Below are 22652 nucleotides of genomic sequence, written 5' to 3' on the forward strand. Positions count from 1 at the left end.
AATCTACCATTCCAGTGTTTTACTTGCTATATTGTATTTACTTCGCCACCATGGCCTTTTTTGCCTTTACCTCCCTTATCTCACCTCATTTGCTCACTTTGTATATAGATTTATTTTTCTACTATATTATTGACTGTAGGTTTGTTTTACTCCATGTATAAAATCAAATCAAATCACATTTATTTATATAGCCCTTCTTACATCAGCTGATATCTCAAAGTGCTGTACAGAAACCCAGCCTAAAACCCCAAACAGCAAGCAATGCAGGTGTAGAAGCACGGTGGCTAGGAAAAACTCAATGGAAAGGCGAAAACCTGGGAAGAAACCTAGAGAGGAACCAGGCTATGAGGGGTGGCCAGTCCTCTTCTGGCTGTGCCGGGTGGAGGTTATAACAGCACATGGCCAAGATGTTCAAATGTTCATAAATGACCAGCATGGTCAAATAATAATAATCATAGTAGTTGTCGAGGGTGCAACAAGTCAGTAACACGAGTAAGTGTCAGTTGGCTTTTTCATAGCCGATCTTTGAGAGTATCTCTACCGCTCCTGCTGTCTCTAGAGAGTTGAAAACAGCAGGTCTGGGACAGGTAGCACGTCCGGTGAACAGGTCAGGGTTCCAGCAGGTCTGGGACAGCAGGTCTGGGACAGGTAGCACGTCCGGTGAACAGGTCAGGGTTCCATAGCTGCAGGCAGAACAGTTGGAACTGGAGCAGCAGCACGGCCAGGTGAACTGGGGACAGCAAGGAGTCATCAAGCCAGGTAGTCCTGAGGCATGGTCATAGGGCTCAGGTCCTCCGAGAGAGAGAAAGAAAGAAAGAGAGAAAGAGAGAATTAGAGAGAGTATTTAAATTCACACAGGACACCGGAAAAGACAAGAGAAATACTCCAGATGTGACAGACTGACCCTAGCCCCCCGACACATAAACTACTGCAGCATAAATATTGGAGTGAGACAGGAGGGGTCAGGAGACACTATGGCCCCATCCGATGAAACCCCCGGACAGGGCCAAACAGGTAGGATATAACCCCACCCACTTTGCCAAAGCACAGCCTCCACACCACTGGAGGGATATCTCCAACCACCAACATACCATCCCGGGACAAGGCCGAGTATAGCCCACAAAGATCTCCGCCACGGCACAACCCAAGGGGGGGCGCCAACCCAGACAGGAAGACCACGTCAGTGACTCAACCCACTCAAGTGACGCACCCCTCCCAGGGACGGCATGGAAGAACACCAGTAAGCCAGTGACTCAGCCCCCGTAATAGGGGTAGAGGCAGAGAATCCCAGTGGAAAGAGGGGAAACCGGCCAGGCAGAGACAGCAAGGGCGGTTCGTTGCGCCAGCCTTTCCGTTCACCTTCATACCCCTGGGCCAGACTACACTTAATCATAGGACCTACTGAAGAGATGTGTCTTCAGTAAAGACTTAAAGGTTGAGACTGAGTCTGCGTCTCTCACATGGGTAGGCAGACTATTTCATAAAAATGGAGCTCTATAGGAGAAAGCCCTGCCTCCAGCTGTTTGCTTAGAAATTCTAGGAACAATTAGGAGGCCCGCGTCTTGTGACCGTAGCGTACGTGTAGGTATGTACGGCAGGACCAAATCGGAAAGATAGGTAGGAGCAAGCCCATGTAATGCTTTGTAGGTTAGCAGTAAAACCTTGAAATCAGCCCTTGCCTTAACAGGAAGCCAGTGTAGGGAGGCTAGCACTGGAGTAATATGATCACATTTTTTGGTTCTAGTCAGGATTCTTAGCAGCCGTATTTAGCACTAACTGAAGTTTATTTAGTGCTTTATCCGGGTAGCTGGGAAGTAGAGCATTGCAGTAGTCCAACCTAGAAGTAACAAAGGGATGGATACATTTTTCTGCGTAATTTTTGGACAGAAAGTTTCTGATTTTTGCAATGTTATGTAGATGGAAAAAAGCTGTCCTTGAAACACTCTGTGTTGTTGTATGTGTCAAACTGCTTTGCTTTATCTTGGCCAGGTCGCAATTGTAAATGAGAACCTGTTCTCAACTTGCCTACCTGGTTAAATAAAGGTTAAAAAAATATATATATATATCAGTGGGGGAAAAGAGTATTTGATCCCCTGCTGATTTTGTACGTTTGCCCACTTACAAAGAAATGATCAGTCTATAATTTTAATGGTAGGTTTATTTGAACAGTGAGAGACAAAACCCTTGTTGGCAATCACAGAGGTCAGACGTTTCTTGTAGTTGGCCACGAGGTTTGCACACATCTCAGGAGGGATTTTGTCCCACTCCTCTTTGCAGATCTTCTCCAAATCATTAAGGTTTCGAGGCTGACGTTTGGCAACTCGAACCTTCAACTCCCTCCACAGATTTTCTATGGGATTAAGGTCTGGAGACTGGCTAGGCCACTCCAGGACCTTAATGTGCTTCTTCTTGAGCCACTCCTTTGTTGCCTTGGCCGTGTGTTTTGGGTCATTGTCATGCTGGAATACCCATCCACGACCCATTTTCAATCCCCTTGCTGAGGGAAGGCGGTTCTCACCCAAGATTTGACAGTACATGGCCCCGTCAAATGATGCGGTGAAGTTCTCCTGTCCCCTTAGCAAAAAAACACCCCCAAAGCATAATGTTTCCACCTCCATGTTTGACGGTGGAGATGGTGTTCTTGGGGTCATAGGCAGCATTCCTCCTCCTCCAAACACGGCGAGTTGAGTTGATGCCAAAGAGCTCCATTTTGGTCTCATCTGACCACAACACTTTCACCAGTTGTCCTCGGAATCATTCAGATGTTCATTGGCAAACTTCAGACGGGCATGTATATGTATTCTTGAGCAGGGGGACCCTGCGGGCGCTGCAGGATTTCAGTCCTTCATGGCGTAATGTGTTACCAATTGTTTTCCTGGTGACTATGGTCCCAGCTGCCTTGAGATCATTGTCAAGATCCTCCCGTGTAGTTCTGGGCTGATTCCTCACCGTTCTCATGATCATTGCAACTCCACGAGGTGAGATCTTGCATGGAGCCCCAGGCCGAGGGAGATTGACAGTTCTTTTGTGTTTCTTCCATTTGCGAATAATCGCACCAAATGTTGTCACCTTCTCACCAAGCTGCTTGGCGATGGTCTTGTAGCCCATTCCAGCCTTGTGTAGGTCTACAATGTTGTCCCTGACATCCTTGGAGAGCTCTTTGGTCTTGGCCATGGTGGAGAGTTTGGAATCTGATTGATTGATTGCTTCTGTGGACAGGTGTCTTTTATACAGGTATCAAGCTGCGGTTAGGAGCACTCCCTTTAAGAGTGTGCTCCTAATCTCAGCTCGTTAGCTGTATAAAAGACACCTGGGAGACAGAATCTTTCTGATTGAGGGCGGATCAAATACTTATTTCCCTCATTAAAATGCAAATCAATTTATAACATTTTTGACATGCGTTTTTCTCAATATTTTTGTTGTTATTCTGTCTCTCACTGTTCAAATAAACCTAACATTAAAATTATAGACTGATCATTTCTTTGTCAGTGGGCAAACATAAAAAATCAGCAGGGGATCAAATACTTTTTCCCCTCACTGTATATATCTGAGAGATATAAGAAAGATCAGGAAACATTTGTACTTTTTTTTTACATGTATTTAACCACTTATTTTTGGTACTTAATAGTCTCCATATATACTTCTATTAATTTTTTCAACTGGTACCTGGGGACCTTCAGATGAGTCTTGTGAGGCCTGTGGGTGTCCTACAGCAACTGTTGGGATGCTACAGACAGAAGTTGGCAGATCGGCTGTACCGACTTCAGACGAGTCCCAAGACGCTTGTGGGGGAGAACACCATCGTATTCGTGAGAGTTTCATCTTTCCATAGAGGGATCATAATTATTTTTTTAGGCCAAACCGTTTGGTTGCTACAGACGATTTTGTGATAAGAGTCACCTTTCACCTCAGATGTGGAAGTGCGACATGGGCAGATGCGGTCGATTGAGATTAATCCAATGCAAAAAACTGATATCTCTAGTTTAAACTGACAGATTTCTATGGGGATTTTTTTATTAAGCTAATTGGATTAGTACAGGGGCGCGGACACCGACCTTAGGGGGTTTAATAAACAGAACTAAGTTGTCATCTACATGTGTGAATAGATACAGTGGGGCAAAAAAGTATTTAGTCAGCCACCAATTGTGCAAGTTCTCCCACTTAAAAAGATGAGAGAGGCCTGTAATTTTCATCATAGGTACACTTCAACTATGACAGACAAAATGAGAAAAAAAATCCAGAAAATCACATTGTAGGATTTTTTATGAATTTATTTGCAAATTATGGTGGGAAATAAGTATTTGGTCAATAACAAAAGTTTATCTCAATACTTTGTTATATACCCTCTGTTGGCAATGACACAGGTCAAACATTTTCTGTAAGTCTTCACAAGGTTTTCACACACTGTTGCTGTTATTTTGGCCCATTCCTCCATGCAGATCTCCTCTAGAGCAGTGATGTTTTGGGTCTGTTGCTGGGCAACACGGACTTTCAACTCCCTCCAAAGATTTTCTATGGTGTTAAGATCTGGAGACTGGCTAGGCCACTCCAGGACCTTGAAATGCTTCTTACGAAGCCACTCCTTCGTTGTGGTGTGTTTGGGATCATTGTCATGCTGAAAGACCCAGCCACGTTTAATCTTCAATGCTTTTGCTGATGGAAGGAGGTTTTCACTCAAAATCTCACGATACATGGCCCCATTCATTCTTTCCTTTACACGGATCAGTTGTCCTGGTCCCTTTGCAGAAAAACAGCCCCAAAGCATGATGTTTCCACCCCCATGCTTCATAGTAGGTATGGTGTTCTTTGGATGCAACTCAGCATTCTTTGTCCTCCAAACACGACGAGTTGAGTTTTTACCAAAAAGTTATATTTTGGTTTCATCTGACCATATGACATTCTCCCAATCCTCTTCTGGATCATCCAAATGCTCTCTAGCAAACTTCAGACGGGCCTGGACATGTACTGGCTTAAGCAGGGGGACACGTCTGGCACTGCAGGATTTGAGTCCCTGGCGGCGTAGTGTGTTACTGATGGTAGGCTTTGTTACTTTGGTCCCCGCTCTCTGCAGGTCATTCACTAGGTCCCCCCGTGTGGTTCTGGGATTTTTGCTCACCGTTCTTGTGATCATTTTGACCCCACGGGGTGAGATCTTGCGTGGAGCCCCAGATCGAAGGAGATTATCAGTGGTCTTGTATGTCTTCCATTTCCTAATAATTGCTCCCACAGTTGATTTCTTCAAACCAAGCTGCTTACCTATTGCAGATTCAGTCGTCCCAGCCTGGTGCAGGTCTACAATTTTGTTTCTGGTGTCCTTTGACAGCTCTTTGGTCTTGGCCATAGTAGAGTTTGGAGTGTGACTGTTTGAGGTTGTGGACAGGTGTCTTTTATACTGATAACAAGTTCAAACAGGTGCCATTAATACAGGTAACGAGTGGAGGACAGAGGAGCCTCTTAAAGAAGAAGTTACAGGTCTGTGAGAGCCAGAAATCTTGCTTGTTTGTAGGTGACCAAATACTTATTTTCCACCATAATTTACAAATAAATTCATTAACAATCCTACAATGTGATTTTCTGGAGAAAAAAATTCTCATTTTGTCTGTCATAGATGACGTGTACCTATGATGAAAATAGCAGGCCTCTCTCATCTTTTTAAGTGGGAGAACTTGCACAATTGGTGGCTGACTAAATACTTTTTTGCCCCACTGTACATGGCCATTGTAGGGGTCTGCTGGCTGTCGAGCTGATTAACTGATGTGTATTAGACAGTTATTGGCTGAACTGTTCATTGAGGGTACATGTCAACTCAAGGTTTACAAGGTAGAGGGCCACCCTCCCCTGGTTGTGATCCATAGTGGGACTGTGCCTGTCTGGGTACCCCCCTGCCCCCAGTGGGGTGACACAGGGGCCACAGGCAGTTTGAGGTGAGGGTAGGGTTTCAGTGTCACACTGGGGTAACTCTCCCTATTGCCCTCGTCCTCATCCCCTGGCCTTCTCCTCCCAGACCAGCTCAGTATCCATGCCCCAGTGCACTCCACGGGTCTCTGTTACCTCGTTACACAGCAGTAAATGTCACCTGAGTTACAAACCCCCCCAGCATCCCCAGACAGCCCTTTATTCACCGCCTTTAGAAGAGCCACCGCTCACATTTCATGTTCGCTCGGTTTATTATGGCCCAAGAACCTTTTCCTCTCCACTTCCTCTCTGTTGGATCACGCCCCTTCAAGTATGAAATGTTCTTGTGTATTCTTGGCCTGTTTCGTCTAGATCTTAATTCATTTCTGTTTTAATGTTGTTTGAGACTTTCTTCATTGCTGTCTGGTCAAAAAGACCTGACACCACAGCCAAATCAAATCAAATGTTATTGGTCAAATCAAATGTTATTGGTCATGGTTAGCAGATGTTATTGTGAGTGTAGCGAAATGCTTATGCTTCTAGATCTGACAGTGTAGCAGTATCTAACAGGTAATATCTAACAAATTCCACAACAAAACTATTATACACAATCTAGTAAAGGAATGGGATGAGAATATTTAAGTATAAAATATATGGATGAGCAGTGACAGAGCGGCTAAGATGCAATAGATAGTAAAGAATAGATAGTGAAGGACACAGTATACGTTATATACATATGAGATGAGTAATGCGAGATATGTAAACATTGTTAAAGTGGCATTACTAAAGTGACTAGTGTTCCATTTATTAAAGTGGCCAATGATATCAAGTCTGTAGGTAGGCAGGAGCCTCTCTGTGCTAGTGGTGGCTGTTTAACAATCTGATGGCCTTGAGATAGTAGCTGTTTTCCATCTCTCTGTCCCAGCTTTGGTGCACCTGTACTGACCTCACCTTCTGGATGGAAGCGGGGTGAAGAGGCAGTGGCTCGGGTGGTTATTGTCCTTGATGATCTTTTTTGCCATCCTGTGACATTGGGTGTTGTAGGTGTCCTAGTTTGCCCCCGGTGATGCGTTGTGCAGACCACACCACCCTCTGGAGAGCCTTACGGTTGTGGGCGATGCAGTTGCCGTACCAGGCGGTGATACAGCCTGACAGGATGCTCTCAATTGTGCACTTGTAAAAGTTAGTAAGGGTTTTCGGTGACAGCTTCCTGAGGTTGAAAAGATGCTGTTGCGCCTTCTTCACCACACTGTCTGTGTGTGTGGACCATTTCAGTTTGTCGGTGATATGTACACCGAGGAACGTAAAACTTTCCACCTTCTCCCCTGCTGTCCTGTCGATGTGGATAGGGGGGTGCTCCACAATTATCTCTTTTGTTTTGGTGACATTGAGTGAGAGGTTATTTTCCTGACACCACACTCCGAGCGCCCTCACCGCCTCCCTGTAGGCTGTCTCGTCGTTGTTGGTAATTAAGCCTACCACTGTTCTGTCATCTGCAAACTTCATGATTGAGTTGGAGGCGTGCATGGCCACGCAGTCGTGGGTGAACAGGGAGGGGCTGAGAATGCATCCTTGTGGGGCCCCAGTGTTGAGGATCAGCGGAGTGGAGATGTTGTTTCCTACCTTAACCACCTGGGGGTGGCCCGTCAGGAAGTGTAGGACCCAGTTGCACAGGGCTGGGTCGAGACCCAGGGCATCAAGCTTAATGATGAGTTTGGAGGGTACTACGGTGTTAAATGCTGAGCTGTAGTCAATGAACAGCATTCTTACATAGGTATTCCTCCTGTCCAGATGGGATAGGGCAGTGTGCAGTGTGATGGTGATTGCATCGTCTGTGGACCTATTGGGGTGGTAAGCAAATTGAAGTGGGTCTAGGGTGACAGGTAGGATGGAGGTGATATGATCCTTGACTAGTCTCTCAAAGCACTTCATGATGACAGAAGTGAGTGCTACGGGGCGATAGTCATTTAGTTCAGTTACCTTAGCTTTCTTGGGAACAGGAACAATGGTGGCCATCTTGAAGCATGTGGGGACAGCAGACCGGGATAGGGATTGATTGACTATGTCCGTAAACACACCAGCCAGCTGGTCTGCGCAGGCTCTGAGGACGCGGCTAGGGATGCCGTCTGGACCGGCAGCCTTACGAGGGTTAACACGTTTCAATGTTTTATTCACGTCGGCCACGGAGAAGGAGAGCCCACAGTCTTTGGTAGCGGGCCGTGTCGGTGGCACTGAATTGTCCTCAAAGCACGAAAATAAGTTGTTCATTTTGTCTGGAAGCATGACGTCGATGTCCGTGACGGGGCTGGTTTATTTTTGTAATCTGTGATTGTCTGTAGACCCTGCCACATACGTCTCGTGTTTGAGCCGTTGAATTGTGACTCCACTTTGTCTCTATACTGACACTTTGCTTGTTTGATTGCCTTACGGAGGGAATAACTACATTGTTTGTATTCAACCATATTTCCAGTCACCTTGCCATGATTAAATGCGGTGGTACGTGCTTTCAGTTTTGCGTTTCTGGTTAGTGAAGGTTTTAATAGTCACAGTGGGTACAACATCTCCTATATACTTCCTGATGAACTCGCTCACCGAGTCAGCGTATACGTCAATGTTATTATCTGAGGCTACCCGGAACATATCCCAGTCCACGTGATCGAAGCAATCTTGAAGTGTGGAATCTGATTGGTCAGACCAGTGCTTCCTGTTTTGGTTTCTACCTATAGGAGGGGAGAAACAAGATGGAGTCATGGACAGATTTGCCAAAAGGAGGGCGGGGGAGGGCCTTGTATGCATCGCGGAAGTTAGAGTAGCAATGGTTGAGCGTGTTACTCGCTCAAGTACAGCAATCGATATGCTGATAGAATTTAGGTAGCCTTGTTCTCAAATTAGCTTTGTTCAAATCCCCAGCTATAATAAATGCAGCCTCAGGATAAATGGTTTCCAGTTTGCATAAAGTCCAGTGAAGTTCCTTGATGACCATCTTGGTATCTGCTTGTGGGAGGATATACACGGCTGTGACGATAACCGAGGAGAGTTCTCTTGGGAGATAATACGGTCGGCATTTGATTGTGAGGAATTCTAGGTCAGGTGAACAATAGGACTTGAGTTCCTGTATGTTGTTAGAATTACACCATGAGTCGTTAATCATGAAACATACACCCTCACCCTTCTTCTTACTGGAGAGATGTTTATTCCTGTTCCGTGAAACAGAGTATGTTACAATCCCAGATACAGAGGTGGGACCAAGTCATTGTTTTACAAGTCCCAAGTAAGTCTCAAGTCTTAGCACTCAAGTCCCAAGTCCCAAGTCAAGTACCAAGTCAAGACAGGCAAGTCCAAGTCAAGTGTCAAGTCAAGTCTCAAGTCCTGAACTTTGAGTTTCGAGTCCTAAACAAGTCATAATGTGCTCTTCACCAAATGTAATGCCATTTCATATTTTTAATGAGTAATAGTTATTATGTTACATTTACGCAAATCATGAATGCTTTTAAAAAATATCTATATTTTTATTACTTTCCAAATAAACATTATATTTCCATGGAAATGTATTTATTTTATTTATTTCACCTTTATTTAACCAGGTAGGCAAGTTGAGAACAAGTTCTCATTTACAATTGTGACCTGGCCAAGATAAAGCAAAGCAGTTCGACAATATACAAAAACACAGAGTTACACATGGAGTAAAACAAACCTACAGTCAATAATACAGTAGAAAAATAAGTCTATATACAATGTGAGCAAATGAGGTGAGATATGAGAGGTAAAGGCAAAAAAGGCCATGGTGGCAAAGTAAATACAATATAGCAAGTAAAACACTGGAATGGTAGATTTGTAGTAGAAGAAAGTGCAAAGTAGAAATAAATAATGGGGTGCAAAGGAGCAAAATAAATAAATACAGTAGGGGAAGAGGTGGTTGTTTGGGCTAAATTATAGATGGGCTATGTACAGGTGCTGCTCTGACAGCTGGTGCTTAAAGCTAGTGAGGGAGATAAGTGTTTCCAGTTTCAGAGATTTTTGTAGTTCGTTCCAGTCATTGGCAGCAGAGAACTGGAAGGAGAGACGGCCAAAGGAGGAATTGGCTTTAGGGGTGACCAGAGAGATATACCTGCTGGAGCGCGTGCTATAGGTGGGTGCTGCTATGGTGACCAGTGAGCGGAGATAAGGGGGGACTTTACCTAGCAGGGTCTTGTAGATGACCTGGAGCCAGTGGGTTTGGCGACGAGTATGAAGCGAGGGCCGGCCAACGAGAGCGTACAGGTCGCAGTGGTGGGTAGTATATGGGGCTTTGGTGACAAAACGGATGGCACTGTGATAGACTCCATCCAGTTTATTGAGTAGGGTATTGGAGGCTATTTTGTAAATTACATCGCCGAAGTCGAGGATCGGTAGGATGGTCAGTTTTACGAGGGTATGTTTGGCAGCATGACTGAAGGATGCTTTGTTGCGAAATCGGAAGCCAATTCTAGATTTAACTTTGGATTGGAGATGTTTGATGTGAGTCTGGAAGGAGAGTTTACAGTCTAACCAGACACCTAGGTATTTGTAGTTGTCCACATATTCTGAGTAAGAACCGTCCAGAGTAGTGATGCTGGACAGGCGGGCAGGTGCAGGCAGCGATCGGTTGAAGAGCATGCATTTAGTTTTACTTGTATTTAGGAGCAGTTGGAGGCCACGGAAGGAGAGTTGTATGGCATTGAAGCTCGTCTGGAGAGTTGTTAACACAGTGTCCAAAGAAGGGCCAGAAGTATACAGAATGGTGTCGTCTGCGTAGAGGTGGATCAGAGACTCACCAGCAACAAGAGCGACATCATTGATGTATACAGAGAAAAGAGTTGGCCCAAGAATTGAACCCTGTGGCACCCCCATAGAGACTGCCAGAGGTCCGGACAACAGGCCCTCCGATTTGACGCACTGAACTCTATCAGAGAAGTAGTTGGTGAACCAGGCAATGCAATCATTTGAGAAACCAAGGCTATTGAGTCTGCCGATGAGGATGTGGTGATTGACAGAGTTGAAAGCCTTGGCCAGGTCAATGAATACGGCAGCACAGTATTGTTTCTTATCGATGGCGGTTACGATATCGTTTAGGACCTTGAGCGTGGCTGAGGTGCACCCATGACCAGCTCTGAAACCAGATTGCATAGCGGAGAAGGTGCGGTGGGATTCGAAATGGACGGTAATCTGTTTGTTGACTTGGCTTTTGAAGACCTTAGAAAGGCAGGGTAGGATGGATATAGGTCTGTAGCAATTTGGGTCAAGAGTGTCCCCTCATTTGAAGAGGGGGATGACAGCAGCTGCTTTCCAATCTATGGGAATCTCAGACGACACGAAAGAGAGGTTGAACAGGCTAGTAATAGGGGTTGCAATAATTTCGGCAGATAATTTTAGAAAGAAAGGGTCCAGATTGTCTAGCCCGGCTGATTTGTAGGGGTCCAGAATTTGCAGCTCTTTCAGAACATCAGCTGAATGGATTTGGGTGAAGGAGAAATGGGGAAGGCTTGGGCGAGTAGCTGTGGGGCTGTTGACTGCAGTAGGGGTAGCCAGGTGGAAAGCATGGCCAGCCATAGAAAAATGCTTATTGAAATACATGGGTAGCCATGAGAAAGACCCCCCCCCCCCCCCAATAGTGATCAACTATTGAGGGTTGCTATGGGGCGCAATCGGGCGATGTAGGCTTGTATACAATCGCCCAACCTTAACACACACACACACACACACACTCTCTGTGTGGTTACAGTAGGCTAACGTATGTCAATGGTTTTAGGAACAGCAGTAACATCAGGCAGGATTTAGGCTACCAACTGCCTAGCCAGTTGTAGCTCATTCTTGGGCGCAATGATCACGTTCCCGCACTGACTGACTGTGTGGAGGCTCATTGATTTAATGTTACGTTAGCCTACATGCTACACTAGTAAAGTTATAAATTATATAGCTGTCGGCTATATTAGCCACGACTTACCGTTCTTTGTGCAGCTTCAAATGTCGAACACAGTTGGAAATTGTTGCGCCTCCGTCTGTAATTTTCTTCCCGCATGTTTTGCAAGTTGCAATCCGTTTTTTGTTGATACAGTGTCATCTTTATATCCGAAAATAATTATTTTGGGTATCATCTTTCCAAGGGCTCCATCTGAATTCACTCCCCGACGTTCCTCTGCACTGCCATGCACAACTGTCACGTCCTGACCAGTAAAGGGGTTATTTGTTGTTATAGTTTGGTCAGGACGTGGCAGGGGGTATTTGTTTTATGTGGTTCTGGGTGTGTTTGTGAATGTGTTCATGTAGAGGGGGTATTTGGTTTATATGGTTCGGGGTGGTTGTGTATGTAGAGGGGTATTTTGATGTATTAGTCCAGGGTTTGGTTATTGTTCTATGTTAGTTTATTTCTATGTTTAGTCTAGTCGTTTGTATTTCTATGTTTAGCTAATTGGTATTGGGGCCTTCAGTTGGAGGCAGCTGTCTATCGTTGCCTCTGATTGAAGGTCCTATAAATAGGAATGTGTTTGTCATGGGATTTTGTGGGAGATTGTTCTTTGTATTGCTGTGTGAGCCTACAAGACTGTTTTGTCGTCCGTTTTTCGTGTTTGTTTTGGATTAATAAAAATTAGCATTCACGTACCCGCTGCGCCTTGGTCCATCTATTACGACGACCGTGACAGAATCTCCCACCAAACACGGACCAAGCAGCGGAGGAGGGAGCAGCAACAGATGGACTGTCGGGAGTCATGGACCTGGGAGGAGATTGAAGCCGGAGTGGGCCCATGGAGGAAGGCGAAAGAGGACCGGGAATGTTACAGGGGAACACGGTTGGCGTTCAAACCGGAGAGGCAGCCCCAATAAAAAAAAATTGGGGGGCACACGGGTAGTTTGGCTGGGTGAGGATTAAGCCCCAAGCCAAATCCCCGTGCTTTTGGTAAGCAACCTTTGGCTGGACAGGTCCCGTGCTTCGGGTTAATGTGTACTGTGGCGAGGCCAAGTATTTTCAGGCCCGTGTGCGCAGTGCCAGCGTCCCGCATTTGCCAGGGGGAATTGGGCACCCAGCCAGTACGGCCAGTGCCAGTCCTGCGCTCGAGACCGCCAATGCACCTCTACGGTCCAGTGTATCCTGCTCCTCGCACTAGCCCTGAGGTGAGTGTCTTCAGTCTGGCACATCCAGTACCAGCACCACGCACCAGGCTTCCAGTGCGTCAGCCCAGTCCAACTCGTCCTGTTCCTGCTCCTCGCACTAGCCCTAAGGTGCGTGTTTCCAGTCTGGCACATCCAGAACCAGCACCACGCACCAGGCTTCCAGTGCGTCAGCCCAGTCCAACTGGTCCTGTTCCTGCTCCCCGCACTAGCCCTGAGGTGCGTGTCCCCAGTCTGGTACCTCCATTACCAGCCCCACACATCAGGCTTCCAGTGCGTCAGCCTCGTCCAGAACTTCTGGCAACAGTGCCTCGTCCAGAACTTCCGGCAACAGTGCCTCGTCCAGAACTTCCGGCAACAGTGCCTCGTCCAGAACTTCCGGCAACAGTGCCTCGTCCAGAGTGTCCGGCAACAGTGCCTCGTCCAGAGTGTCCGGCAACAGTGCCTCGTCCAGAGTGTCCGGAACCAAGAGAGACGGCCCACTGTCCGGAACCAAGAGAGACGGCCCACTGTCCGGAACCAGGAGAGACGGCCCACTGTCCGGAACCAGGAGAGACGGCCCACTGTCCGGAGTTCCCAGAGTCGTCCCACAGTCCGGAGTTCCCAGAGTCGTCCCACAGTTCGGAGTTCCCAGAGTCGTCCCACAGTCCGGAGTTCCCAGAGTCGTCCCGCAGTCCGGAGTTCCCAGAGTCGTCCCGCAGTCCGGAGCTCCCAGAGTCGTCCCGCAGTCCGGAGCTCCCAGAGTCGTCCCGCAGTCCGGAGCTCCCAGAGTCGTCCCGCAGTCCGGAGCTCCCAGAGTCGTCCCGCAGTCCGGAGCTCCCAGAGTCGTCCCGCAGTCCGGAGCTCCCAGAGTCGTCCCGCAGTCCGGAGCTCCCAGAGTCGTCCCGCAGTCCGGAGCTCCCAGAGTCGTCCCACAGTCCGGAGCTCCCAGAGTCATCCCACAGTCCGGAGCTCTCAGAGTCGCCCCACAGTCCGGAGCTCCCAGAGGACAGTCCAGGGTCTGCAGTGAATGGCCTCAGGCAGAGGTATTTAGTGGGGATGGATTGGTCAGGTAGGCCTGAGCCTGAGCCACCTCCACTGTAGGAGGTTTGGGGAGGGGGGGTGTAGCACGGGAGCCGTTGGTGACGGCAGCCACCCTCCCTTCCCTCCCTTTTGTAAGGGGTTTATTTTTGTAGTTTTTTTTTTGTCAGGTGCATCCGGGGTATGCGCCTTTGGGGGGGGTACTGTCACGTCCTGACCAGTAAAGGGGTTATTTGTTCTTATAGTTTGGTCAGGACGTGGCAGGGGGTATTTGTTTTATGTGGTTCTGGGTGTGTTTGTGTATGTGTTCATGTAGAGGGGATATTTGGTTTATATGGTTCGGGGTGGTTGTGTATGTTGAGGGGTATTTTGATTTATTAGTCCAGGGTTTGGTTATTGTTCTATGTTAGTTTATTTCTATGTTCAGTCTAGTCGTTTGTATTTCTATGTTTAGCTAATTGGTGTTGGGGCCTTCAGTCGGAGGCAGCTGTCTATCGTTGCCTCTGATTGAAGGTCCTATAAATAGGAATGTGTTTGTCATGGGAGATTGTTTCTTGTTTTGCTGTATGCCTGACGAGACTGTCTAGTTTGTTTGTTTTTTGTATACGTTGTTTGTGTTTTTCCTTCTTCACTAATAAAAAGAAGATGAGTATACATTTTCCCGCTGCGTTTTGGTCTACACCCTACGACACCAACTTTTTCGCAGCTGGCACAATTTGATTGGCTGCTGTCAAATTCAAACTGTAATCTGTTAAATGAAGAGTTGATGCGCTGCACACTTTTAATAGCATCATATTTTATATTTGGGCTTGGGGAGGGTATCAAGTCAGGTCAAGTCAAAAGGTTCAAGTCCAAGTCAAGTCACGAGTCATTGGTGTTAAAGTCAAAGTCGAGTTGCAAGTCATCATATTTGTGACTCGAGTCTGACTCGAGTCCAAGTGATGTGACTCGAGTCCACACCTCTGCCTGGATATTTCTTTGGAAAGCAACTCTTGCCCTGACTGTGTCGACTTTGTTAACTAGCGAATAATATTCTCGGAAGCGGTGGGTGGTGTGCGCGCATCCAAAGCCTCACTAGAAGACCGCTCCAGCATCCTCTCCTCCGGCGGCGTTGTTTTGGGTCGGCCTCTGGAATCAGTTCAAATGCCCTGGGAGGTGCAGACAAAGGATCCGCTTTGGGAAAGTCGCATTCCTAGACGTTGTGTTGGTAAGTTGACGTCTCTCTGATATCCAATAGTTCTTCCCGGTTAATTGTAATAACAGTTAAGGTTTTCTGGGCTAACAATATAAGAAATAATACATTAAAAAAATTAAAATACTGCACAGTTTCCTAAGGACTAGAAGCTACCATCTCTATCGGCGCCATCTTGAATCACAGCCAGGATTAGTGTCAGCGTGTATGTCAGAGGTTTTTCGCTGAAATCTACATTTAAGCTGACCAATAAGTTTACAGCTATGAAGAGCTTTTATACAGGAAATGGTGTGTTAAGCAAGGCTTAGCACGCATGTGAGAGAGAGCTACAGTAGCAAACAGAGCAGAGGGCTTGGCCAGGTACAGTAGTATGTTGTGACAGCAGCCCACATTAATCCAGGGTTGTAGACCAGGAGACTTGTCACCTAATGTGCTGATGACAACATGATTTATCCCCTCCTCAATGTCCACTCACACACTGCCAGTAGTCCTATACTTCAGCAGAGAAGTCCCTACTTTGTAGGGCCTCACTATTACATCATATTGCACCCTGGCTGTGGAGCTTAAGTTAAGTACAATGCGGGTGCTCACTGTTGTTGTTAAAGCTTCTCCTGGAGCCTTTGCTATTAGTTTCATTACCTTCATCAATCTCTCATGGACTGTAGTAGAAGGGTCAGTGTGGAGAATTCTTCTAAACCTGCCGTATGCCAGGATAAGTGTTCAGTCCAGGGCTAGATACGTAACTTGTTACCAAAGAGAATATGCCAATTTAATCTGTCAGAGCCATAGAGAAGTCTCTTGATAAACTACAGTCGGAAAAGCAGCCTCAGCTCTGCCAGCATGGATCACCCGTCTGCCAATCCGTGGCCCTGAGGATATCTTTATGAAACCCATGGGGTTTTTCTTCCTCCAGGAAAAACTCAACTGGATTCAGTTGATTGCTGTTATTCTTTCTCCATCTTTAAATGTTTTGGGATCATAATAAATTAATTCAAACATGATAAAGTGATCCAAAGTTCACAAATGTATCATTTCATTTCATGTTTCAGACATTAGAAATTGTATTTTTATGATGTACTTACTCTATTCGGTTGTTTGTTATGTTACTAGATGTCAATGAGGTATTCAGATGGTAACTATTTTCCTTGGTAAGCTTATTCTAAACCATTTATCTCACTCTGTTCCCACACATCTGTTCATTGTCACAAATACGTGGTTATACACTGAGCGTACCAAACATTAGGAACACCTTCCTAATTTTGAGTTGCACCCCCTTTTGCCCTTCAGAACATTACAGTTCGTCAGGGCATGGATTCTACAAGGTGTCGAAAGCATTCCACAGGGATGCTGGCCCATTTTGAGTCCAATGCTTTCCACAAAAGTGTTGAGTTGGCGGAATGTCCTTTGGGTGGTGGACCATTCTTGATACACATGGGAAACTGTTGAGAATGAAAATCTCAGCAGCGTTGCAGCTCTTGACACACAGACGCCTGGCACCTCCTATCATACCACATTCAAAGGCACTTAAATCTTTTGTCTTGTCCATTCACCCTTTGAATGGCACATACACAACCCATGTCTCAATTAACTCAAGGCTTGTAAATTCTTCTTTAATAAAAGTCTAAGCCAAGTTCTAAGCTGACATATGGAATTGTTTTAAGGTGGTCATACCATGGATCATTCAGCTATTTGATTTTGAATTTTAGGACCCCTTTAAAAACAAAAATGATTTTATAAAATATTTAATTTGGCCCTACTACTATAGCCCAGAGAAACACATTGAATAACACATTCATAAATGGCAAAAAATACAGTCAAACAGTAAATAATAAGAAACATGATTTTGAAGCGTTTGTTCTATATAAGAAAGCTCAGGAAATATATATATATATACTGTACCAGTCAAAAGTTTGGACACACCTATTCATCCCAGACAAACACCGCTCTAGCTCAGCCACCTTTCACTGCAGATGCGGAAGTGCGACATTTGCATATGTGGTGGATTGAGACGCATCCAATGTAAAATATATCTAGTTTAAACTGAAGGATTTTGATAGGGATTTTTAAATGATGTTATATTATGTGAGTCAATCGACTCTAGGGGCCTGTCTCCTCCCCTTCATCTACACTGATTGAAGTGACATCAATAAGGGATCATCACTTTCACCTGGATTCATCTGGTCTTCTATTTCATGGAAAGTGTTCCTTATGTGTTGTACACAGTGTGTATCCACATGCAAAACAGCAAGGAACACAAAGAGATTAAATTAATCATTTATTTTTAGATTTCTATGCAGATATTGCCTAGATTATTTGTGGGGGATTTTCAACATACTTTTTTCAGGTTAATTGATTACCTTACATATTAACCGGATATTATTACAGTATAAGTCTCACACAAACAGTTTGGTGTGGCAGGCTGAGCAGTAGGGTTTCCCTGCCTGCTCCTTGAATACTCCCTGACTGAGTTTCCTCAAACAAAAAGCACACACAAAGTGCTCAGGGTGGAACTTGCGCTCCATAGCCGAGATGCAGCACCCAGAGATGGGCTCTCCACAGCCCCCACACAGTGTACCCTGGCGGGAGTGGAAGTGCAAAGAGCACAGGGGATGACCATCCAGCTCCAGGAAACAACCATCGGTGAAGGGCTTCAGACAGTCCTGGTTAGAAAGGGATAGAGAGAAGTAGAAAGAGAGAGAGAAAACGTCTTCTATCTAGTTGGAATAGTAGGCCTACTCTTTTTTTGGAGATTGAGGACGATTATGGTAAATGGGTAATGTCAGGACAATGATGTATTGTGGCTGTTGGCTGTTCAAAGCGTATTGTTTGAGTAATGGCAGAAGTTTCTAAGCCGAAGCCATGTGATCTGTGGTGAGAGACTCACTGAGCAGACGAAGCAGTTGGGATGCCAGGTGCCGTTGGCTGCAGTCAGGAAGTTCTCTTTCACAGGCTCTCCGCAGCCAGAGCACTTTGGAGCAAAGAGATGGTAAAAGTCTCTGTGGCAGTACGGCTTCCCGTCCTTCTCCAGAAAACCTATGGCACATTAAAGGACACACACGCAAAGAGAGGAGAGTGTTCTCTGTCACACTGTGGTCTATAATTTATGTTACCATGTAGGGAACTGTAGTGGTTGTAGTGTTATCTGTCAGGCAGATAGATGTGTGCTCCCTCACCTTCAGGCCCAAAGCGCTCCCCACAGTGGGAACAGAAAAAGTGCTCAGGGTGCCAGGTGCAGTCCATCGCTGTCAGGATGTTCTGAGGTCAAAGAGCCCAGCATGCGGTGAGGTAAACCCAACAACAACTTAACAGATCTAGAGAGGTGGTGAGTTGGTTTTGTGCAGCGTTAGATAATGGTGATACTGTCCAATCCAAAGAGAAGGCGTTGTACCTTCAGAATGGGGCCCTTGCAGTAACTACAGCGGGGTGAGAAGAGATGCTGGTAGTCTTTCTCACAGTAGGCCTTCCCCTCCCTCTCAAAGAAGCCAATGGTGCCCAGCTCCGCCGTACACACCACACAAACAAAGTGTTCTGGGTGCCACACCTGGCCCAGGGCTGTGATCATCTGCAGAAAGATAGAAAGAAAAAGTGATACTATATTCCCACTTGGCATAGACATCAACGCAACATCTATTCCACGTTGGTTCAACATAATTTCAATGAAATGAAGTGAAACAACGTTGATTCAACCAGCTTGTGCCCAGTGGGTTGTTTCACATACTGGCAATGGTACTTTTGATTGATCATCTTCGCCTATACTGCTATTTTGAAAGCAGGATTTTGTAAATTGTTTGGCAGCTCAAGCTGTTTACCTTTCCCACAATGACCTTTCCACAAGAAGCACAGTGACCCTTGGCCGTGGTGTGTACACCCATCTTCTCCATATCAGAGCTCAGGCCTCCCAGAAGGTCATCTATGGTGTCTGTTTTTCTCTGTGTTGACGCCTTGTGCTCCAGATCAGAAGTCTTTGGGCTGTTTGTGCTCTCTTCTTTCACTTGTGTGTCATCCATTTCTTTCTTTTCTCCAATCTGTTTCTTTTTGACTGACTTCTGCACAAGTGGTGGTGGGGTTGAGGGAGGAGAAGGGTCTGGCAGCTAAAGATGAGAAAAATCAATGTGTCCACAAAACAGACTTGCATCCATTCATATACATGAATGAAAAATGAAAATGAAATTAATGTTGGTGGGTGGCACTAGTAGCACTAAAGCTTCCAAAATGTGTTTAGCTTGCTTATACTGCCCTCTGCTGTCAGATCAGGTCAACTTCACTGAAAGACAGTCGTCCTCTGTTCATGCTCTGAGCAACAGTGTATTTATTCACTGATAGATGTTTCCTCACCCCCATCTCCAGGTCAAGCAGCAATTCATCCATTATGGAGTCCAGCTCTCTGGAAGCAGAGCGAGGGCTCAGCAGACCGGCCTCCAATGGAGCTGGTAACTCACTGACAAACACACAGAGCAAACCACAGATGAGCACTGGTATAGAGTGGACACTGGACAATTACTTAAATCTGTGGTGATTATGAATCTGAGTCTCAGCTCTATCTGTATGGTCTCACCCAGTGTCATTACGTATGGCTATCTATGGGCTGACATACGAGTGGCTGACCTGTATACATTGGTGCTATCTGGCTCCTTTCCTTTCCTTGGATGGAGACCAACAGAACACACCTTTGGAACCTGCTGGAAATGCCACTTAACACATATGGCTAGAATATACATCCAGTTGAAGTAATTGGACAAAAGACTAAACAACAACTGCTAGAGGTGATTTTATCATTACCTGTCCATATGTGTTGGCTGTATCACGTTCTTTCTTCTGAGGAGCCGACTCTGGACCAGTTGAGTTGAAAGCCAACTCCTCTAGTAAAAAGTCTGTAACAAACACACATACATATATATGATAGGTACTATAATTCAGAAAAGGCATTTCTAACAGAACTCCCCTGAGATAAGCTGCAGTGCCTCATTACGGTCGCCTCTTGCAGATTGCAAGGTGCACCCATTGATCTGCTGTGGTTGCTGCATACATATGCTGCTTCCTGAGGAAGTGGTGGAAGAGATGCTATAGTTACAGACAATCTCTTCACACTAAAAGTGAAACTTTTGAAACTGATGCAAACCTCTATGACTAACAGTGTTGTTCTTAACTCATACATAATCTGTATAAAAGGAACGTTACATATAACTATTAAGTAATTGTGTTAATTTTAAGACATTTTATCCTAAGTTCTTCAGAAGTAAATCATAACTACACTGGTGGAGCACAAATCAATAAAAAAAATCAAAGTAAAAACAAACTGTTCCATTAAAAACACACACTTATATTAATAATAATCGCTATCCACTGGCTTTCTCACAATTTGTTTGGTAGTGGAACGGAATTATGTGAGTGACTTCCGTCAACAACGTCAAGAATCCGTCTGTCTCTCAACAGAGATAACCTTCTGTGATTCACTGTGAATTTACATTGACAATCATATCAACAAAAATATAATTTAAATAGATATGATAGAACACATGACATGTTCAGCGTGACCAATGTAATGCAAGGCAAGCATTAATTCACCACACACCATAAAACATGTTCATGTACACCTCCTGAGCAATTTCATTTTTCCCTTCTAGTTTTATCTATTGCATTTTGTTTTATATTTAATAATCACAACAGAAGCAGAGGAAAGAATACTCACCCAGGTCATCCATGCTTGGAAAATATACTTGTGCACTCTGTGAATGAGCCTACGTGTTGTGCGTGTGTGTGTGCGTGTGTGTGTGCGTGTGTGCGTGTGTGCGTGTGTGTGTGTGTGTGTGTGTGTGTGTTGTGTTGGTTTACTGACAGTTAATTGGCACACATCCTAAAAGGATAATGTCAAAATCAGATGAACTTGTGGATATGACTTTTATATCTCTGCGTGCAGTTTGAAGGAAGTTGCTAACTAGCATTAGGGCAATGACAGGAAGTCTATAAGTATCTATGGAGCACTCAAATCACACATTTTATTTCACCGGAGAAAAGAAACTTCTCACTTGATCCTTAAAGGGATACTTCTGCATTTTGGCAATGGTATACAGGAGTTCATTTGACTCTGGGGAAATAGATAAAGGGCCTAATTGCCAAAATCTTGAATTATCCCTTTAATTAATCAGGTCAAACTGTCATTTTCCTTTGTCTGTTTTTTTTGTTAACTTGAATTTCTCTGAGTGCACTGCTACCTTCCTGAAGACACTGGATACCTTCTAAGATATTTCTACTCATGTTTCTCATGTTTCTCAACATTTCTACTCATATTTCTACTCATGTTCATAATAAAACATGTTAAAGGTCAATTCATGACCTGGTGAGTAGTTAAACAAAGCTCAGGTTGTATGTACATACATGTTTTATCAACCACTATCTTCTAAATGCTGATGATATATGGGTTAAATGGTCAACTATCAATATGAAAGGTGAGAGAGCAGTCCCCTAATCTGAAAATTGAATAGGGAAAGATTCAAAGTTTATTTAACTTTAAGATAGTTGTGCTTAATAATGGTGTAACATAGGTGAATAGATTGTTCCACTTCATAATAGTTCAATATGATAACATAATGGGAAGGTTTTTCAGTAGACATATTTATGACAACATAGATTATTGCATATTGATTACATAATGCCATAAATTGTTGACATCATGACATCCCAATATAATGACATTATTACAGTGTAATTGTGTGATGACATAATGAGTTCATTTTGTGAGCGTCATTACTTTATTATGACATCATAATGCATTTCATATCCATTTATATCAGGGATGGGCAACTTTGATTGGGGTAGGGGCCACAAAAAATCTGAACTCATCATGAGTTGCTCGAGGTCTGCGTACCCACATCCCAGCAGGTAATTCAATTCAAATCAAATCAAACTTTATTTGTCACATGCGCTGAATAAAACAAGTGTAGACCTTACCGTCAAATGCTTACTTTCAAGCCCTTATTAACTAACAGTGCAGTTCATGAAGAGTTAAGAAAATATTTAACAAATAAACTAAAGTAAAAAAATATATAAAAAGTAACACAATAACGAGTTTATATACAGTGGGTACTGGTACCGGTTAGAGGTAATTTGTACATGTAGGTAGGGGTGAAGTGACAATGCATAAATAATAAAAACAGCGAGTAGCAGGCAGTGTCCAAAACAAATGGAGGGGGGTCAATGTAATAGTCCGGTGGCCATTTGATTAATTGTTCAGCAGTCTACTGGCTTGGGGGTAGAAGCTGTTAAGGAGCCTTTTGGTCCTAGACTTGGTGCTCCGGTACGCTTGCCGTGCGGTAGCAGAGAAAACAGTCTATGACTTGGGTGACTGGAGTCTCTGACAATTTTATGGGCTTTCCTCTGACACCGCCTATTATATAGGTCCTGGATTGCAGGAAGCTTGGCC

At 44.8% G+C, this 22652-nt stretch overlaps 1 protein-coding gene across 4 annotated transcripts; it reads right to left on the reverse strand.

The window, feature by feature from the left end:
- Positions 1-16958: 16958 nt before the first annotated feature.
- On the reverse strand, positions 16959-21147 carry lpxn (leupaxin). 4 transcript variants are annotated; one of them, XM_029707119.1, is made up of 9 exons: positions 20922-21147; positions 20012-20103; positions 19838-19908; positions 19568-19670; positions 19042-19323; positions 18621-18794; positions 18406-18487; positions 18117-18265; positions 16959-17892 (listed from the first exon to the last, which is right to left on the reverse strand). In XM_029707119.1, exons 1-9 carry the CDS (start codon positions 20932-20934, stop codon positions 17626-17628), a joined length of 1233 nt encoding a protein of 410 aa, XP_029562979.1. In that variant the 5' UTR covers positions 20935-21147; the 3' UTR covers positions 16959-17625. The 4 variants fall into 4 exon arrangements, with proteins under 4 accessions (XP_029562979.1, XP_029562978.1, XP_029562977.1 ...); XM_029707118.1 differs by having other exon boundaries at positions 19838-19911; XM_029707117.1 differs by having other exon boundaries at positions 19838-19923.
- Positions 21148-22652: the final 1505 nt, after the last annotated feature.

The sequence above is a fragment of the Salmo trutta genome, chromosome 22, assembly GCF_901001165.1.
Source record: "Salmo trutta chromosome 22, fSalTru1.1, whole genome shotgun sequence".
Lineage (NCBI taxonomy): Eukaryota > Metazoa > Chordata > Actinopteri > Salmoniformes > Salmonidae > Salmo > Salmo trutta.

Coding starts and splice junctions, on each gene's coding strand:
- lpxn (XM_029707117.1), bottom strand. Junction 19,924..20,011: donor CAGCCAACACATATGGACAG/GTAATGATAAAA, acceptor ATATGTGTTAAG/TGGCATTTCCAGCAGGTTCC. Junction 18,488..18,620: donor GCAAGGGCCCCATTCTGAAG/GTACAACGCCTT, acceptor CTTTGACCTCAG/AACATCCTGACAGCGATGGA.